The 15,463-nt window shown below is 43.4% G+C and overlaps 1 protein-coding gene across 1 annotated transcript; it reads right to left on the bottom strand.

The window, feature by feature from the left end:
- Positions 1 to 1,146: 1,146 nt before the first annotated feature.
- Positions 1,147 to 13,686, bottom strand: prdm1b (PR domain containing 1b, with ZNF domain). Its single transcript, XM_030788541.1, has 7 exons — positions 13,516 to 13,686; positions 9,372 to 9,491; positions 6,840 to 7,092; positions 3,364 to 3,589; positions 2,631 to 3,270; positions 2,263 to 2,391; positions 1,147 to 1,728 (listed from the first exon to the last, which is right to left on the bottom strand). Exons 1-7 carry the CDS (start codon positions 13,684 to 13,686, stop codon positions 1,147 to 1,149), a joined length of 2,121 nt encoding a protein of 706 aa, XP_030644401.1.
- Between the last annotated feature and the right edge of the window lie 1,777 nt (positions 13,687 to 15,463).

Below are 15,463 nucleotides of genomic sequence, written 5' to 3'. Positions count from 1 at the left end.
AATAATTATAGAAAAAGACAGCTAAACAAAACAATTCTCTCTATTGACAAAAAAAAAACCAACCCAAAACAAACAGAAAACAGCTACATAGTAATGGGTAGGCTACGGTATATCCTAAGGGTCAGAGAACACTTTAACCCAAACTATTACTTGGAAGTTTTCTCCGTAAGTAAAGAAGGAAGAAGAAGAAGAAAGGCATTGTACCGGTATTCTCAGTGCAGCTGTCTGTACTACCATGGGCTTGGGTTTGTTGCTGAGTGAGTCATGAGCAGGATGTGAGATAGCCTGGAGCTGACTGGCATCACTGGTTTTGTGACTACCCTCATCATCAGCCCTCACTATCATAGTGACATTTCTGATGACAGAATATACACTTCATAAAGCAACAGACATAAACTGTTCTCCAAAAAAAAAAAGCCCGTTTGACATTGCTCTTCCCTACTCCTTTACGCGGGAAGCCCGTTTTAGTCTTGCGGGTTGGAACGACTTTGACACGACTTTGGGGGGGGGGGGGGGGGGGGGGGGGGGGGGGGCTGATTGGAACATTTGATAGTGGACATCTTTATTATCAGCTAATAGCCATCAAATTCATAGAAACGCATGCACACACACACACACACACATACACACACACACAAACAAACCACCCCCTGAATGGACCAGTGATCACCTTTCCATTTGTAGTGAAACAGACAACCCCCTAATTCCTGAGAATCATATTATTTGCCAGAGATAAGCTGAAGTGTCAATACACATCAGTCTAAGGACAAAGCAGTAAGCAACACACATAAAAAAGATGGTTAACACTTGAAAGTATATAAATATACACATACACAAACTCTTTGAAGCAGGACAGAGGGTAGAAGTGCAATCGCTGAATGAATAAACATTGTCTTTGGAAACGCTTTTCTTTTGGTGTTACTCTCTTTGACTTGGATATTTTCTCCATCTCTTGAACGATCTTCCTTTTGGCGTACGACCAAAAAAACAAAAAAAAAACAAAAAGGGAAGGAGTGTTTATTTGGCATCAGAAAGAAAATGGCCCTTGGCTGTATTTTAGAACAAGGAAGTTTCTGCGTTTCTAAGTATCTCCTCGTACAACTGTCCCTCTCTCTTCACCCTCCCTTTTTTTTTTCTTTTCCTCCTTCATCGTTGCTCCTCTTCGGTCTTCACAGAGGGCCTGTTGTAGAAATGCACCACACTAGCACGTTCCTGATGGTGGTGGGGAGGCATCAATCCGTTCTGTGTGAAACCGCCGGTCGGGGGGGTCGAAGGTGGACGGGCGGCGACCAGGGCCTTGACTATGGAGGTCTCCATCTGGTCCTCCTTACCCTCCCTACCCTCCAGGCTGTGGGCCAACCAACGCTCCAAGGCGGCGTCCACCTGAGCGGCCGCCGGGTTCTCCGGCAGCTCCTCGGCCTCCGGGCTGGCGTCGAAGCGCTCCAACAACTGCGCCGCGTGTCGGAGCTCGGCGGGGAGGGAGTGCCCGGGCCGGCAGCAGCCCGAGCGTTGGTGGAGACGCAGCGAGAAGCGGTGGAGGAAGGCGCGGGCGCATTGCGGGCACCTGTGTGGGTGTTCCTGGGCACTGTGCAGTCGGCGGTGCAGTTTAAGGTGGATGTACTGAGTGAACTTGGTGCCACACAGTTTACACTGGTAAGGCTTCTCGCCGGAGTGTAGCCGCAGATGGGTCTTCAAGTTACTGGTACTGCTGAAGCGCTTGTGACACACCTGTGGTGCAGGAACGTTAAAAAAAAAAAGAAAAAAAAAAGGATTAGCGTATCTCTTGACATACCTGAGCAGTTCGTTAAATCTCTATAGCAACTCGCTGGTGTCTTTATTATCACCCAGACTTCGGCCTGGTGTGTAGGCAGTCAACCAGACACAAGCCTTTTCTTTAAATTCAGGGGGGGGTTTTTTTGACAAAGAGACTGCGTCATTAACCTGAACATAGTCAATGCTGATGGAACTGTCACACCCGGTTTAGTGTACTATAAATGACAAAGCACTGATATTCTTTTTTAAAATATGGGAGGGACTAGGTGAAAGTGTTACTGTGAGTAAACAAACACAGGGTGTGTGTTCTTATGCATTAGTTCAATATGATAATGGCATGCAATCATCTGGAAAAGTATAAGCGCAGACTTTTGTACAAACTATTCTCTTTCTTTCTTTTTTTCTTTCTTTCGTTCTTTCTTTCTTTCTTTCTTTCTTTCTTTCTTTCTTTCTTTCTTTCTTTCTGACTTGCACGTAGCTACAGCTTACCTGGCATTCGTGTGGTTTCTCTCCTGTGTGTACCAGGTGGTGTTTCTGTAGATGGGCTAGTTGTGTGAAGCTCTTTTTACATAGTTGACACTGAAATGGCCTCTCTCCACTGTGGACCCTCAAGTGAACCTACAGGATCACACGACGTTAAAGCAATTCCACATGTACAACAGACACTAACATGTACCTACACGAACACACACACGCACACGCGCGCACACACACACACATACCCATACAAGTACACACACATACACACACACACACACAAACAAACACAAACACACATACACGTACACACATATACACCACTCTCTATCACACACACACACACACACACACACACACACACATACACACACACTCACCTTAAGGTTGGAGAGCTGGCCGAAGGTCTTAAAGCAGACGTTGCACTCATACTTGATCTTGCCGTTCTGCTTCCTCAGAGGGTAAGGTAGCGACCTGTGTCCGGGGACGGCCGGCGAAGCGGAGGCAGAGCCGCCCTTGGGCATGATGACACTGAGGTTGATGGCTTCATTACAGCCTGAGGGAGACTCCCGCAGAGACCCCGGTGAGTGTTTCGACATGGGAGACAGTTCAGGAGTGTCTGGCGCCCCTCGAGGTGGAGAGGTGTTGGGCAGATGCTCCTTCAGACCCCCCTGCAACGGGACAGGGTAGGGAAGAGATGCGGGCAGCAACCCAGTCTGGGCCACAGAGGGGTAAGGGAGCTTTTCGTTGCCCATGAAGCCATTATAACGGAGGGGAACCCTAGGTGGCAGCACTGGTGAAAAAGAAGAGGGGTACCGGGGAAGGACGAGGTGAGGATATGGTGAGCTGTAGGGTGGCGGGAGAAGTTGGTAGGGGTGCTGCAGAGACCTGGGAGCATTCAGAGGGGGACAGGACACAAGCCCTTCCCTGTGGCCATAGAGACCATGGAGGTGGAGTGGGATATCTCTTTGGGGGGAAGGTGTAGGGTAGGGGTGGGTGTCCAAAACCATTTCCCTCTGCTCAGTGCACAGGGATCGGATGGGCTGAGCCTGCTGGTTCTCCTTCTCCTTCTTCTTCTCCTCCTCCTCCTCCATTTCCTCCTCAGAGGGAGAAATCTTCTTGCTGAAGTCTACAACCTGCTCCTCGGGGGTGTCAGGAGGAGTGTCCCTCTCTAGAGCCTCCACATCAATCTTTTCATCCATCTCGTCTTCTTTCTCCTCCTTCTTACTCGCTTCCTCGCTCCGATGTATGAACGGACTCTGCGGTTGCTTAGAATACCAGGACAAGTGAGGTAGATGCTGCTTCTGAATCTCTGATTCTATATCGCTGTGCATGTACTCTGCAGAAACAAAAAAGTACAACAAAAAAAAAAACCTGTTAAAAAGCAGGTTTTACAAAGTTTATGTGGGTGCAAACAAACGCCAGTGAACATCAAGCGTGAAGCCGAATGTGGAATAGTGTGTTTCACACTTTAACCTCACGTATGACACTCTCTCTCTCTCTCTTTCTCTCGCTCTCTCTGTCTCTCTCTCTCTCTCTCTCTCTCTCTCTATTTCTCTCTCCCTCTGCCGCATCTCACTGTCTGATTGGTTCACACAAGATGTAAATCAATGATGTCTTTTTGGCAGTTTTTTTTTTTTTTTTGCACATTTTCGGTCAAGAATTCTCAGTGTAACGGGATGTCAGATGAATCGTAATAGAACATTACACGCTCACTCACAAAACATGCGTGTCACACACCCACTCATACCTCTCCCTCTGGGGTGCACTTATGGTAAACGCTTATACTTTCAGTTTTAAATTGAGACAGATGAGAGATATATGCATGGTTTCTGTCTGACTAGGTGATAGTACTGCTATCAGTGATTACCTTGATTACTACCCTCTGAGTGGGAGTTTACCTAGTCTTAACTGTGTGTGTGTGTGTGTGTGTGTGTGTGTGTGTGTCCGCATGTATGTGTATGCTTGTGTGAATGAGTGTGGGTGTGTGGGTGTGTGTGGGAGTGTGTGTCGGAAAAGAGGAGCTGAGTGACAGATCACTTCTCGCTCAGAAACTACACCATGTCACCATGACACCAGATGGCTTTGACCACACAAAAAATCCTATATCACCACTATCACACAAGAGAGAGAGAGAGTGAAAACTAGCATGATGAAGGTCAAGATTTGAATGGTCCCCATACTCTCTACATTACATGTTGTAAACAGAAAGCCACAGAAACTAGCCGTACCCAAAAAGAAAAAAGGAAGAAAAAAAACAAAAAACAACAAAGTGTGTGAGTCAGGGAAAAGAAGCTAGGTCTCAGAATGTGGCATAACTCTTTTCTCACAACCAGATGGGAAGAAAAGTATTGCATAAAAAGATTATTGCCAGTGTGGTTGAGAACTGGTTCCTCAAAAACAATGTGGAGAACTCTCTTACAACATTTACAGCTACTGTCTCATGCGCATTTCCGTACCGTAGAGCTGAAAGCGAAAATAGCTAACCTTGTTTAAGAAATGCAATTCTGACTCTTTCTGTAACAAGTTTTTTTTTGGTTTGATTTTTTAAAAAACATGATATGATATCTACTAATTACCTAATAATATTAACTGATGTATAAAAAAAATCGATGTGAATAAAAAAATTAAATAAAACACTGAAACCTGAGATGGGGCCAGAGTTACTTAGTCACCTTACTCTTAGGACTGTTTAACTAATTTCACTGTGAACTGCATGAATACTACTTTTGATGGTATACCCAAATAGCCCGTTAGCCCGTACCCCTAGCGGGTACAAGTACACAAAATTAAAACGTGTTTTCATTTTTTGTCGCAGTACATCACATGCATGGTTTGACAGTTTACAGTTTATGAAAGAGACCAAGTAGAAACACAAAATAACCTGTCTTTAGACCTTGAATGAGACTTTTTCACTGGACAAATTCGGGCCAAAAACGACATATACCGCTTTTTCTATGAGTCAGATACACAGGTAATGATCACCACGGAGAGGGGAAGATGACTGCACAAAACTCAACGTTGAGTCATATAATTAATTAGAGATCGTACTGATATCTGTTTAGACAGTCTCCTTAAAGGTGTCAGGTTTCGTAATATAGCTTCCTATTAACAGTGTTAAGAGGAGAAGAGAACGTTTGCACTGTTTAATAACTGCCCAAAGCGAAACGTAACAACTTGAAGGAGTACAGAACAGCGTATGTTCTCGAAAGTATGATCTCGTGTGAGCAGTCTGCGCTGACCATTCCAGCTTCTGTGAATCATAAAAAGGAAATTACTTGGGTTTACGCTACCCGGCTGAACGGCTATAGAGGTCAGTTTTCACATTTTTAACGAGAGCTATAACGTTTCCAGAAACTGTATTTCCAGTTTGGTTAATGTATTTTGTAATTAGGCTTTATATCCACGGTGAACGCGTCATCAGAGAAGGCTCAAAGGCCATTGTGAATGACAGCATGAGTCAGGTAGGCTAACGTAATGCAAAACAATGCCTGTCCCGTAAGAGGGAGTGTAGTCGAGACAGGAACCTGACACACAGTGTCAAACGGCTGTTGCCTGACAGATGTTATCCACATGAGAAAGACATTGTCTCTTCCCTTGTCAGTACAAAGAAGTTGTCCTGGCGCGCGTCAATCCGTCAAAGGCCCTGCGTTGTCATTTCAGCGATAACCACAAACGACAGTATATCCCTATAGCCAAATTGTGCTTTGTAAAATTTGAGCCAGTATTAAGTAGACAAATCGATGACAATCCATTTAGAGTGGCTTTCGGAATCGTGACGATTAACTGATATGTTGTATCTTAGTAAGTGGAGGAAATGTTTCATTAACTGTTGTCATAAATTATTTTCCGCAACGGAGAAACGGAAGTGCCCGTTTATGGATCAGTAAAGTATGTGGCTATTTCGTGAGAGACCCCCTTCAGGAAGGTCACCATTTTTCCTATAACAACAAAACTCATCTAAACAAGACTTGACGCCTCTATTAATAACCCGAGTTTTCAGGGAATCACGAACATACGCACACGTGCGCATTCCAGGGCATGAAAGCACACACATACACACGCGCTGACACTCTAAGGAGGATCTAATGCAAACACTGACATAACGATACCAAGAGTTGTATGCTCTGGAATGTCTGTAAGTCGTCCGCCCTTTCACCCACTGTCTATGGACAGGAATGACAAAAGTGCAAAAAGGCTGAAATGTAAGTGAGAGGGGGATAAAGAAAAAGAGAGACAATGGATCCAGAGAGGAATGGGAGACACCAACAACAGAGGAAGAGAATGAGACAAGACGGTAATGACAACTTTTACAAAGAGGTAATGAAAAGAAAAGTAAAGACAGTAAGAAGTGATCAGTGATGATAAAAGGTGATGAAGAAACATAGCCTGACAGCGCCAATGCTGAGTGAGAACAAAAAAACAAACAAACAAACAAACAAACAAAAAACCCCACACTCGCGCATTTCACTTTTGCAAAGTCATTCAGCATGGAATCACAGCAGTATAGGGACAGAGAGAGAGAGAGAGAGAGAGAGAGAGAGAGAGAGAGATTATCGGTGTCAATGAATGGTGTGAGTTGGACTCACTGGGTTTGGGTTGTTCCGGATGACCCTCGGCCTGACCGCACAGTCTCTGTGAGAACTCCTGGCTGTACCAGACCAGTAGCTCCTGCTGCGGCACCACTGGCTTGATGGTGTAGAAGTAGATGTCACGACCTGTCTGACACGCCACCAGGTTCTGCTCGGCCATGGAGTGTGCTGGGTTGACGTATCGCATCCAGTTACTTTGGTGCACGTCATAGCCATCAATGAAATGGTGAAGCTGCCCACCACAGTAAATCTAGAGAGAGAGAGAGAGAGTGTGGGAGAGAGAGAGAGTGAGAGAGAGTGGGAGAGGGAGAAAGTGAGAGAAAGGGAAAGGGAAAGGGGGAGAGACAGAGAAAGAAAGAGAGAGAGATATGACTACACTGAATTGAATGACCCTGTTATCATATGAGAATGCAGTCATTTCCTTATCTAATAATCACACTTTGACAAAAAAAGGTATCTGACACAGCAAACATTAAATCATGTGAAATATTAAGTAAATCACAAATAAACAGATTCTGAACATCTGAGATCTCTTAAATATAGCAATCTTTAGTTTTCATTCTGAATTAAAGATATATAAAGTAATGGTATACATGTAACAAATCTCAAGTGATAAATTCTAAATGTCATATAAAATACAAACGCAGCAATAATAAAAAAAAGACAGTATAAATCACAGATAAACTGATATTAAAGCCTGATCTGATTCAGAAATAACCTTCTAAACGCTCTCCCTAAAAATCATTAAAAAAAAAAAATCATGTTCAACTTGTCTGTAAATGATAAAGAGAAAAAGATCATCATTTATTAATGATCAGTGCCCAATGAACAACAAACACTTAACACTTCATAAAATCACAGACGAGTAGAACTGATTTAAGTTTTCAAGCTGTCAAATGAAGTTCACCACTCCAGATCTACTGATGTTATTCAACCTGAGTCGGTTTCTTTGGCTCAAAACAGCAGTCACAGTTCACCCTGTCAGTTCTTTTAAACACATCTGAAAATCCATTAAACGTGTGTCTGAAGATAAGTAAACAATAAAGTTGTGTTCACCTCTGCCATGTACAGAATGTGTGTTGGAAATCCAATGCTCTCCTCTGCTCTGCTTCTCTTTCTCTCTCTCCCTCTCTCTCTCTCTCTCTCTCTCTGTCTCTCTCTTCGTCGGGTGTTGTTATTACTTTTATGAGCAGCTGTCTGTGACAATGACTCCGTGTCTCTCAGAGGGAGTGTCTGTTTGATGTATGTGCGCGTGTTGTGGTATTAAGTCAGCGGTGAAATGCCATTTATAAGTTGTGTGGGCGTGACTTTCTCTCTCTCTCTCTCTCTCTCTCTCTCTCACTTCTCTCTCTCCTCTCTCTTCCTCCGCTGTGTTGGCAAGTCTAGACGTGTTCTACTTGGTTTTGGTAACTACAGTAGTGTTTTAATCATCAGTCTGGCCATCACATTGTACTGAAACTATACATGAGCCAGCAACAAACCCTTTTGGAGCCAAGACCTGTTACAGAAGAAATGTAGAGATAACACTTCGCAGGAAATCTCCCTTTTTGCACACAAAATGACACACCTGTGTTGACCACGTACACACACCTGTCATTAGATTGTCACGTGAACCGTCATAGCCTAAGAGTAAGTCAGAGAGTGTATAAATTCCCCCATGGATTTTCAGGAAGTGCCAGAAGAAAGGAAAAAAAAACTCTCTTAGATGACTAAAGAAAGCCTTGGCAGACTAAAGGAAAAGTCCAAAGTCTCACACATACACACACACACACACACAAACATACTGGGCTATTGGATGGGGTTTCTTATCTCTCTCTGAGTGTGCGTGTGTGTGTGTGTGTGTGTGTGTGTGTGTGTGTGTCTGTATGTATGTATGTGTATGTGTGTGTGTGTGTGCGCGTATGCGTGCATGTGTGCATGCCTGTGTGTGTGTGTGTGTGCTGGCTGGGGTTTCTCATCTCTCTCTCTTACTGTGTGTGTGTGTGTGTGCATGTGTGTGTTTGTGAGCACTTGCATGCATGTATGTGAGTGTGTAAATGAAAAAAAAAATGTAGAGCAAACCATCACATCTCATAGGACAATGAAAGTGATAACACAATACACAGTCTTCCCCAAAACATTACCCACAAAGCAAGTGTTTATGTCATCCTTTTCTGAAAACTTCTTCTGTTTTTCTTTTTTTTAACAGGTGAGCAGGTGAATTCCCTTCAATCAATGATTTGACACAAGACACTGGAATCCACCACAGAGTAGAATAAGATTGTTGAGTATTTCCACTCTGTTTTCTGAAAAAGCAGCCCAACCAAATAGTCTTGTCTGTTCAGCCAGTCCTTGTGTGCATCGCTGTTTGATGCAAGATTGGGTGTATGTGAGTGTGAAAGAAAAAAGTGCATAGGAATACTTTAAGGTGTGTGTGTGCGTGCCTATTCACTTTCCGGCGAAATTCTCTGGAAGACACAGAAACAGGTATAGCATCCTTGTTTATAAATGTGCGTGTAATATGTGCAAAGGCCACTTTTGAATTCTTACCCTCCAAAAGTATTTCCTGTTGGCCTCAGGGGGAACATTGTCTTTGGTGTAGACATCTCCTTGGAGAGGCCCAAATCTCGTCCCTTGAGGAATGTACTCCTTACTGAATACACCAGTCACCTGTGTAGGATAATCAATCAATACGTCAGTCAGTCAGTCAGTCAACTTGTTTTGATGCTTTATTTTTGAGATTTGGTTTTATTGAAATGCCAGTCAGACAACTAACCAACAGATAAAATTACTTTAAGTCCAGAATTCAGTTAGGAAGAATAAATATCCCAGTAAGAATGTTGATCAACTAAACATTGCTTAGAGCCAAATATCAAACATTTTATGACCAGGAAATGTCTTGGAACTGTTTGTTCAGAGACACATCCCTGCCAGAGCCTTGTGGACAACTGTGTTCGTGAGCCCAAACTGACACACTGACCAGTTAGGGATTTAATAAATTAAGAGAGTTACACTTTCCCTTAACCTAGTTCAGTCACCCTCTAGCCTGACAAGACACCATCACCTCACATTAACCTGACTAAGTGCTGCCCCTGCTGGTCAGACGCTGCAACACGCACTGTTTATAATATTAGTGTCAGCCCAGCAAACTCAATGCCATCCTTCAAAAGCAAACAATACCAGACTTTGACTAAATTTTACAGAGATGAGGCAAGGGCAAGGAGAGGGAGAGAGAGAGAGAGGGAGAGGGATGGGAAAAAAGGAAAAAACTGTGGGAAAAAAAGGAAATGATAGTCCTGACGGAAAGAGAGCATGTGTCACAAAGGACAGGCATTGAGAAACACCGCCCCCCCCCCCCCCACCCACACACACACACACACACACACACACCCCATCCCTCTGAAGTCAATCATATATACGCTCTTCTTTCCTGACAGAGAAGAGATGGAACACTTGTTTAACTTTATGCCTTTATATGGAAAGCAGTTATATGACGAGGGCGTGTTGGCCCAGCTCCAGTTCACCTAAGGGAAATCCCTGCCAGTTACCCACACTTCAGAATGGAGAAAGTAAAGGAAACAAGCATGTGTGGATGCAGAGAGAGCCAGGGAGAGAGAAGAAAAGAGACGAATCCGTTGCGTGGGGGGGGGGGGGGGGTTTGGATGCTGAAGGGCGAGGAGACGAGAGTAAACCTGACAGGAGAATTGTGCCTCGTTAGTGTTCCGTAACTAATTGGTGCTGAGGCTATGAGATTAACCATTCACAGAGGCTTCTGGGGGAGGAAGGAGTGAGCGGAGTGGACAACAAGTGTCGCTTCTTTACAGGACCAACGCCACTACGTCACACACACACACACACACACACACATCTCAGAATAGCTCTTTTCTCAGTCAGGAGCTTCAGTGCTCACTGCCCTAAATGAAAGTTAATCGTTAAGACTTAACCTACTTCCCCTGGGGCTCTGTGTGTGTGTGGGTGTGTGTGTGTGTGTGTGTGTGTGTCTGTATGTGCGTGCACGCGTGTGCATGTCCTCTCACTCCTTAATTTGTAGCAAACCATCCCATCTGCCATGTATTCGTCCACAAAACTAAAAGGTGGGAGTTAATGCAGACCCCAAACTTCTACCCCGCATTTAACACTCTCCATGTCCGAACTATATCTGTGTTTCATTTGTGAGTGTGTGTTAGTGTATATGTGAGTGTATGTCTTTGTATAGACATATACACACATACCACATACTCATGTATATATGTGTGTGTGATATGTATGTTTATATGTGTGTGTGTGTGTGTGTGTGTGTGAGAGAGAGAGAGAGAGAATTGGGTAGATCATTGGCATTTATTTTGTTCTTTTTACTGTATGCTGTGCTGACCTCTCTTCTACAGAAATGAAAACAGCAAACAAGCAAAAAAAATTTAAGAAGAAGAAGAAAAAAGACTTGGTTTTAAACCAAGCTCTTTCTCTTATGTATTTCCAAATGTATGACGTGGTCTGGCCCCAAAAGATGCCACAAACACTGGAAACACACAATGACAATTGTGCTTTCACAAGCCCTGAACAATAACTGGAAGTGAGGAGAGATGAAACCCCCAACACTTCCCAAATGTTAGCGGCCTTTTTTTTTTCTTTTTCTTTTTCTTTATCAGGTGGAGACTCATCCCCACGTAAAAAATGTACAAAGAGCAGGAAGTCGTGGAACTGATTAGCTCACAGGAAGTGGGCTTTCCAGTCAAAAGACAGAGGCTACCAGTGCTCATTTCACAGAACCATCAGGGAAGAGAAATTAGCAAGAGAAATATTTAAAAAAAAAAAATCCTGATAAAAGGAACTATGCAGTCCTTCATGACCTATATTTGTATTCTTAGTACTCATAGGTCTGTGTAGAAAAAGAAGGTTCCTATAAGTATATATCTATCTATCTATCTATCTATCTATCTGTCTATACACAAATCTTCACTTGTTTGCCTCTTTACATACTGAAGGGGTGGATACTACAGTGAAAGAAAGAAAGAAAGACAGAAAGAAAGAAAGAAAGAGTGAGAGAGGGGGAGAGAGAATTACGGTGTAGTTAGAGTGCGAATGAATGTGATGACAATACAAAAGGAGAGATAAAGTGTATTTATATTGATGCAGCAGGAGAAGAGAGACGAGATGCAATCGAGTTCATGCAAATCAGGTCAGTGGTGGGTCAATGAAAGAGGAACAGAGAGTCTGTTGAAGCAAATAATGTGAAAGTGCAACGTAAAAAAAAAATATCCCTGGCGCTTTCTTTTCCTGTCGTACTTTTTCTCAGCTGTACACAGGAGACAGCGCTTTGTACAGTGTACGTGCAATTTTATCAGATGCACTTGAGCGAAAGGCCAAGAGTTCCTTAGCTGATGTGTGCTCGAAATAGTATCATAGCAGTCACAGATGAATAATAGATGTGTGAAGTCCTCTGACCTCAAACCAAGTTATCCACCCACCCCAGTTTCAGCAAATAACCACACTAATACTTTTTCACATGGTAAAGTAAGTAAGCAAGACAGTGACTTTGCAAAGAAGGGAGAAAGAAAGAGAAAGAGAGAGAGAGAGGGAGAGAGAGAGAGAGAGAGAGAGAGACAGAGAGAGAGGGTGAAGTGAGTTGTTATATGGGGTAAAAAAGAGTGAAATGAGCTGTATATGGAGGAAGGAAGATAGAGACAACCACAGGAAAGGTGCAAAGTGACAAGGTGACAAATGGCTATGAGACCAACATTTCTGTGTGTGTGTGTGTGTGTTTGTGTGTGCGTGTGCGTGTGTGTGTGTGTGTGTGTACGTGTGTGACCAAATATGATCTCCGAGTGTGTCAGAAAAGAAAACGGAACTTGCGCACAGTGCAAATCGTCTCGAGGTTCGAAAAAAAAGAAACATAAAGCTATCGTGGCCTCGTGCCTCATCGTGAGAGACTTTCCAGCCAGTAAGATAAGCTTTCATAAATCCCTCTGAAGCCAGAGGAGTGCACTGAATGACACACTTATTAACGGAGAAGGTTGAGGGGAAATAACTAGCGTAAGCTGGGCTCACCTGTGGAGAGCGAGCGTTGATGCGATTAGCGAAATTGGAGGCCAGGTTACCTGATCAGACAACCACTGATCCCTGACCTCTGAGTGACTGAGTCACCAACACCAACACCTCACTGACCCACAGGTCGACAGGAGTGAAGTCACAGCGCCAGTTAGGCCCCCTTTCAAAAGAGTCACTCAAAACAACTATCCAATACCATTTAAGTCATTCATTCAAAAAACAGGGACTATATTCCACCAGCAATGTATTTGGCATTGTAAAACAGTTTTGTTTAGTAAGAGCGCTGATTGAATGCTCTCCTGCGGTATTTTGTTGTTTTGCACTCAATGAGAGTGGGAAAGCACAGGAATTGATGCAATGCCCAACTTTGGTCACGCTCAGCGTGATTGGCCAAGATCCAGTACCCTGTCAGTAAGCATCAATACCACTGACCAATAGTGGACTGCAGAGTCAATAATATATCATAAATCATAATTCTTCAATTGCTTCATGGGAAACAAGTATCATTTAATAACATTTGTCCTTAAACATGTGGAATACACACACACACACACGTAGAAGTTCAGGCACATCAGGGAATATAAAATGTGTATGTGGGGGAAATCTCATGCTAGCATACAGGGGAATGAATGTCAGAACTGAAGTGTACCTCGTTGTCTGGACCGTACTCGAAGGTCAGGTTACGTGGGATAGACATCATTGCTTTGGGAACGCCAAATCTGGGGTCAGACGCCTGGTCTTGAACGATGTACGTGCAGTTGCGGGCGAAGTCCACCTCCCTCCACTCACTCATGTCGCCCAGAGATGGTTCCAGCTTCATTTTGGCTTGTTTCTTTTTTCTTCTCTCTCTTTCTCTCTTTCTTGCACTGTCTCTGTCTTAGATGAAGAGTCTGGTAGTTCTTTGGTTTGTGTGACTTTGGTTATAACTTTGGCTTCTCTTCTTAATCTCAGGGATGTGTTTTAAAGCTATAAATCTACACAAAGTAAGAATAAAGAGAGGGAGAGACAGAGAGAGAGAGAGAGAGGGAGAGAAAGAGAGAGAGAGAGAGAGAGAGAGAGAGAGAGAGAGATTAGGAGTGCAAAAGAGCAAGCAAGTTACCAATTCATATTCTTGAGTGAAGTTGCAAAATACAAATACATATCTCCAAAACAAATGGACAGTAAAGGACAGCTTCTAGAAACATCTGACTCATGACAAGATAGCATTGGTTCAAGAGCTGGACAGAGCTCAATGCTGTGTGTGAATGTTACACATTTATATAAACATACAGTACATCACCTTGTCTTTATCAGTATATATTCAGCAATCGATACTATATCATAACACACTCAGAAACACATGCTCAAAGGCATCCACATTACTCCACTTTACAAAGAGCTGATTGGTCAAGCACTCACACAATGAGCATCATCACTCTGCTAGTGTCTGCACTGAAGCACAGACGTATGTTTCTGCGACAGCCCTGTTCAGATACAGCTTTACACGCAGCTTGACTGACTTCACTCAGTTACCTCTTTGGGACTTTCACTCCGAGAAAAGTGGTCTAAGTCTAAAGTGTTGTTGCCACCTGTAAAACAGGCTGCAACAGTGATAGGAGAATTTATACTATTTATCAATTGACAAATCAAACAAAAAACCAAGCAAATAAATAAAGAAATGAATAAACAGACAGACAGACAGACAGACAGACAGATAGATAGATAGATAGATGAATAGATAGATAGATAGACAGATAGAACACTGACAAAGCAATTTACAGTCTGAAATCAAATTAGGAAATCAACCGCTGACTGAGAGCATCAGCGTATGAACGCATTGGCAGATTGGCAACCTCTAAAGGATAAGGCTATTCTGTGAAATCACACAGGACTCATTCACAAACGCCAAGACCAAATCCACTTATGTTCACAAACACATAGTGTAGCACACAGCCTGTAATGACAGCCAAACATTCTGACCAAAACCCATTCACTGGAGTCATCACCAGACCCATTCAGGATAAACACATCTCCAAGCTCAATATAAATTAGGTCCAAAGGTCCAATAAATATAACTCCAGCTGAATGGTTTATATCTCTTCAGACAACAGAATATATCAGTTCTACAGGTGGACACACTCTCTTACTCACCTGAGGACATTCAGTGAGCTGTTGGATCCTCATCTCTTTGGTTAGGTCATCCCTCCTCTCCCGTCTCTTCCCCTCTTTCTCTCTCTCGTTCACAGTTTCATCACACTTCTTCTCTGGCTCCACAAATCTAAACTCAAACTTCTCTCCTAGAGCATCCAGGTACTCCCTTAATGCTCCACTGAAGATTTCTTGCCGTGGCTCCACCACTGAAAGTCCCCCGGCCTTGCCCGTGCCAGCCTTTTTGAGTGTCCACGCCCATCCAATCAGTGCCTTCTCTCCGTCATGTGACCTGGGGGATTAGACGGAAATGATCCAATTGGGACACAACCAGTGGGTTGAATCACCAACAGCTCAAACGTGCACCCAAACACCAGGACAAAGGAGGGGGAAATGTCCTTAAGACATCTGAATGGCAGAATGAATGAATTTCAAAAAAAAGGAAAAAAAAAAATGAAACAGATGGCACG

The sequence above is a fragment of the Chanos chanos genome, chromosome 12 (assembly GCF_902362185.1).
Source record: "Chanos chanos chromosome 12, fChaCha1.1, whole genome shotgun sequence".
Classification (NCBI taxonomy): domain Eukaryota; kingdom Metazoa; phylum Chordata; class Actinopteri; order Gonorynchiformes; family Chanidae; genus Chanos; species Chanos chanos.
Note: the sequence above shows the minus strand (reverse complement) of the source record. Positions and strands in the feature narration are given on the sequence as shown.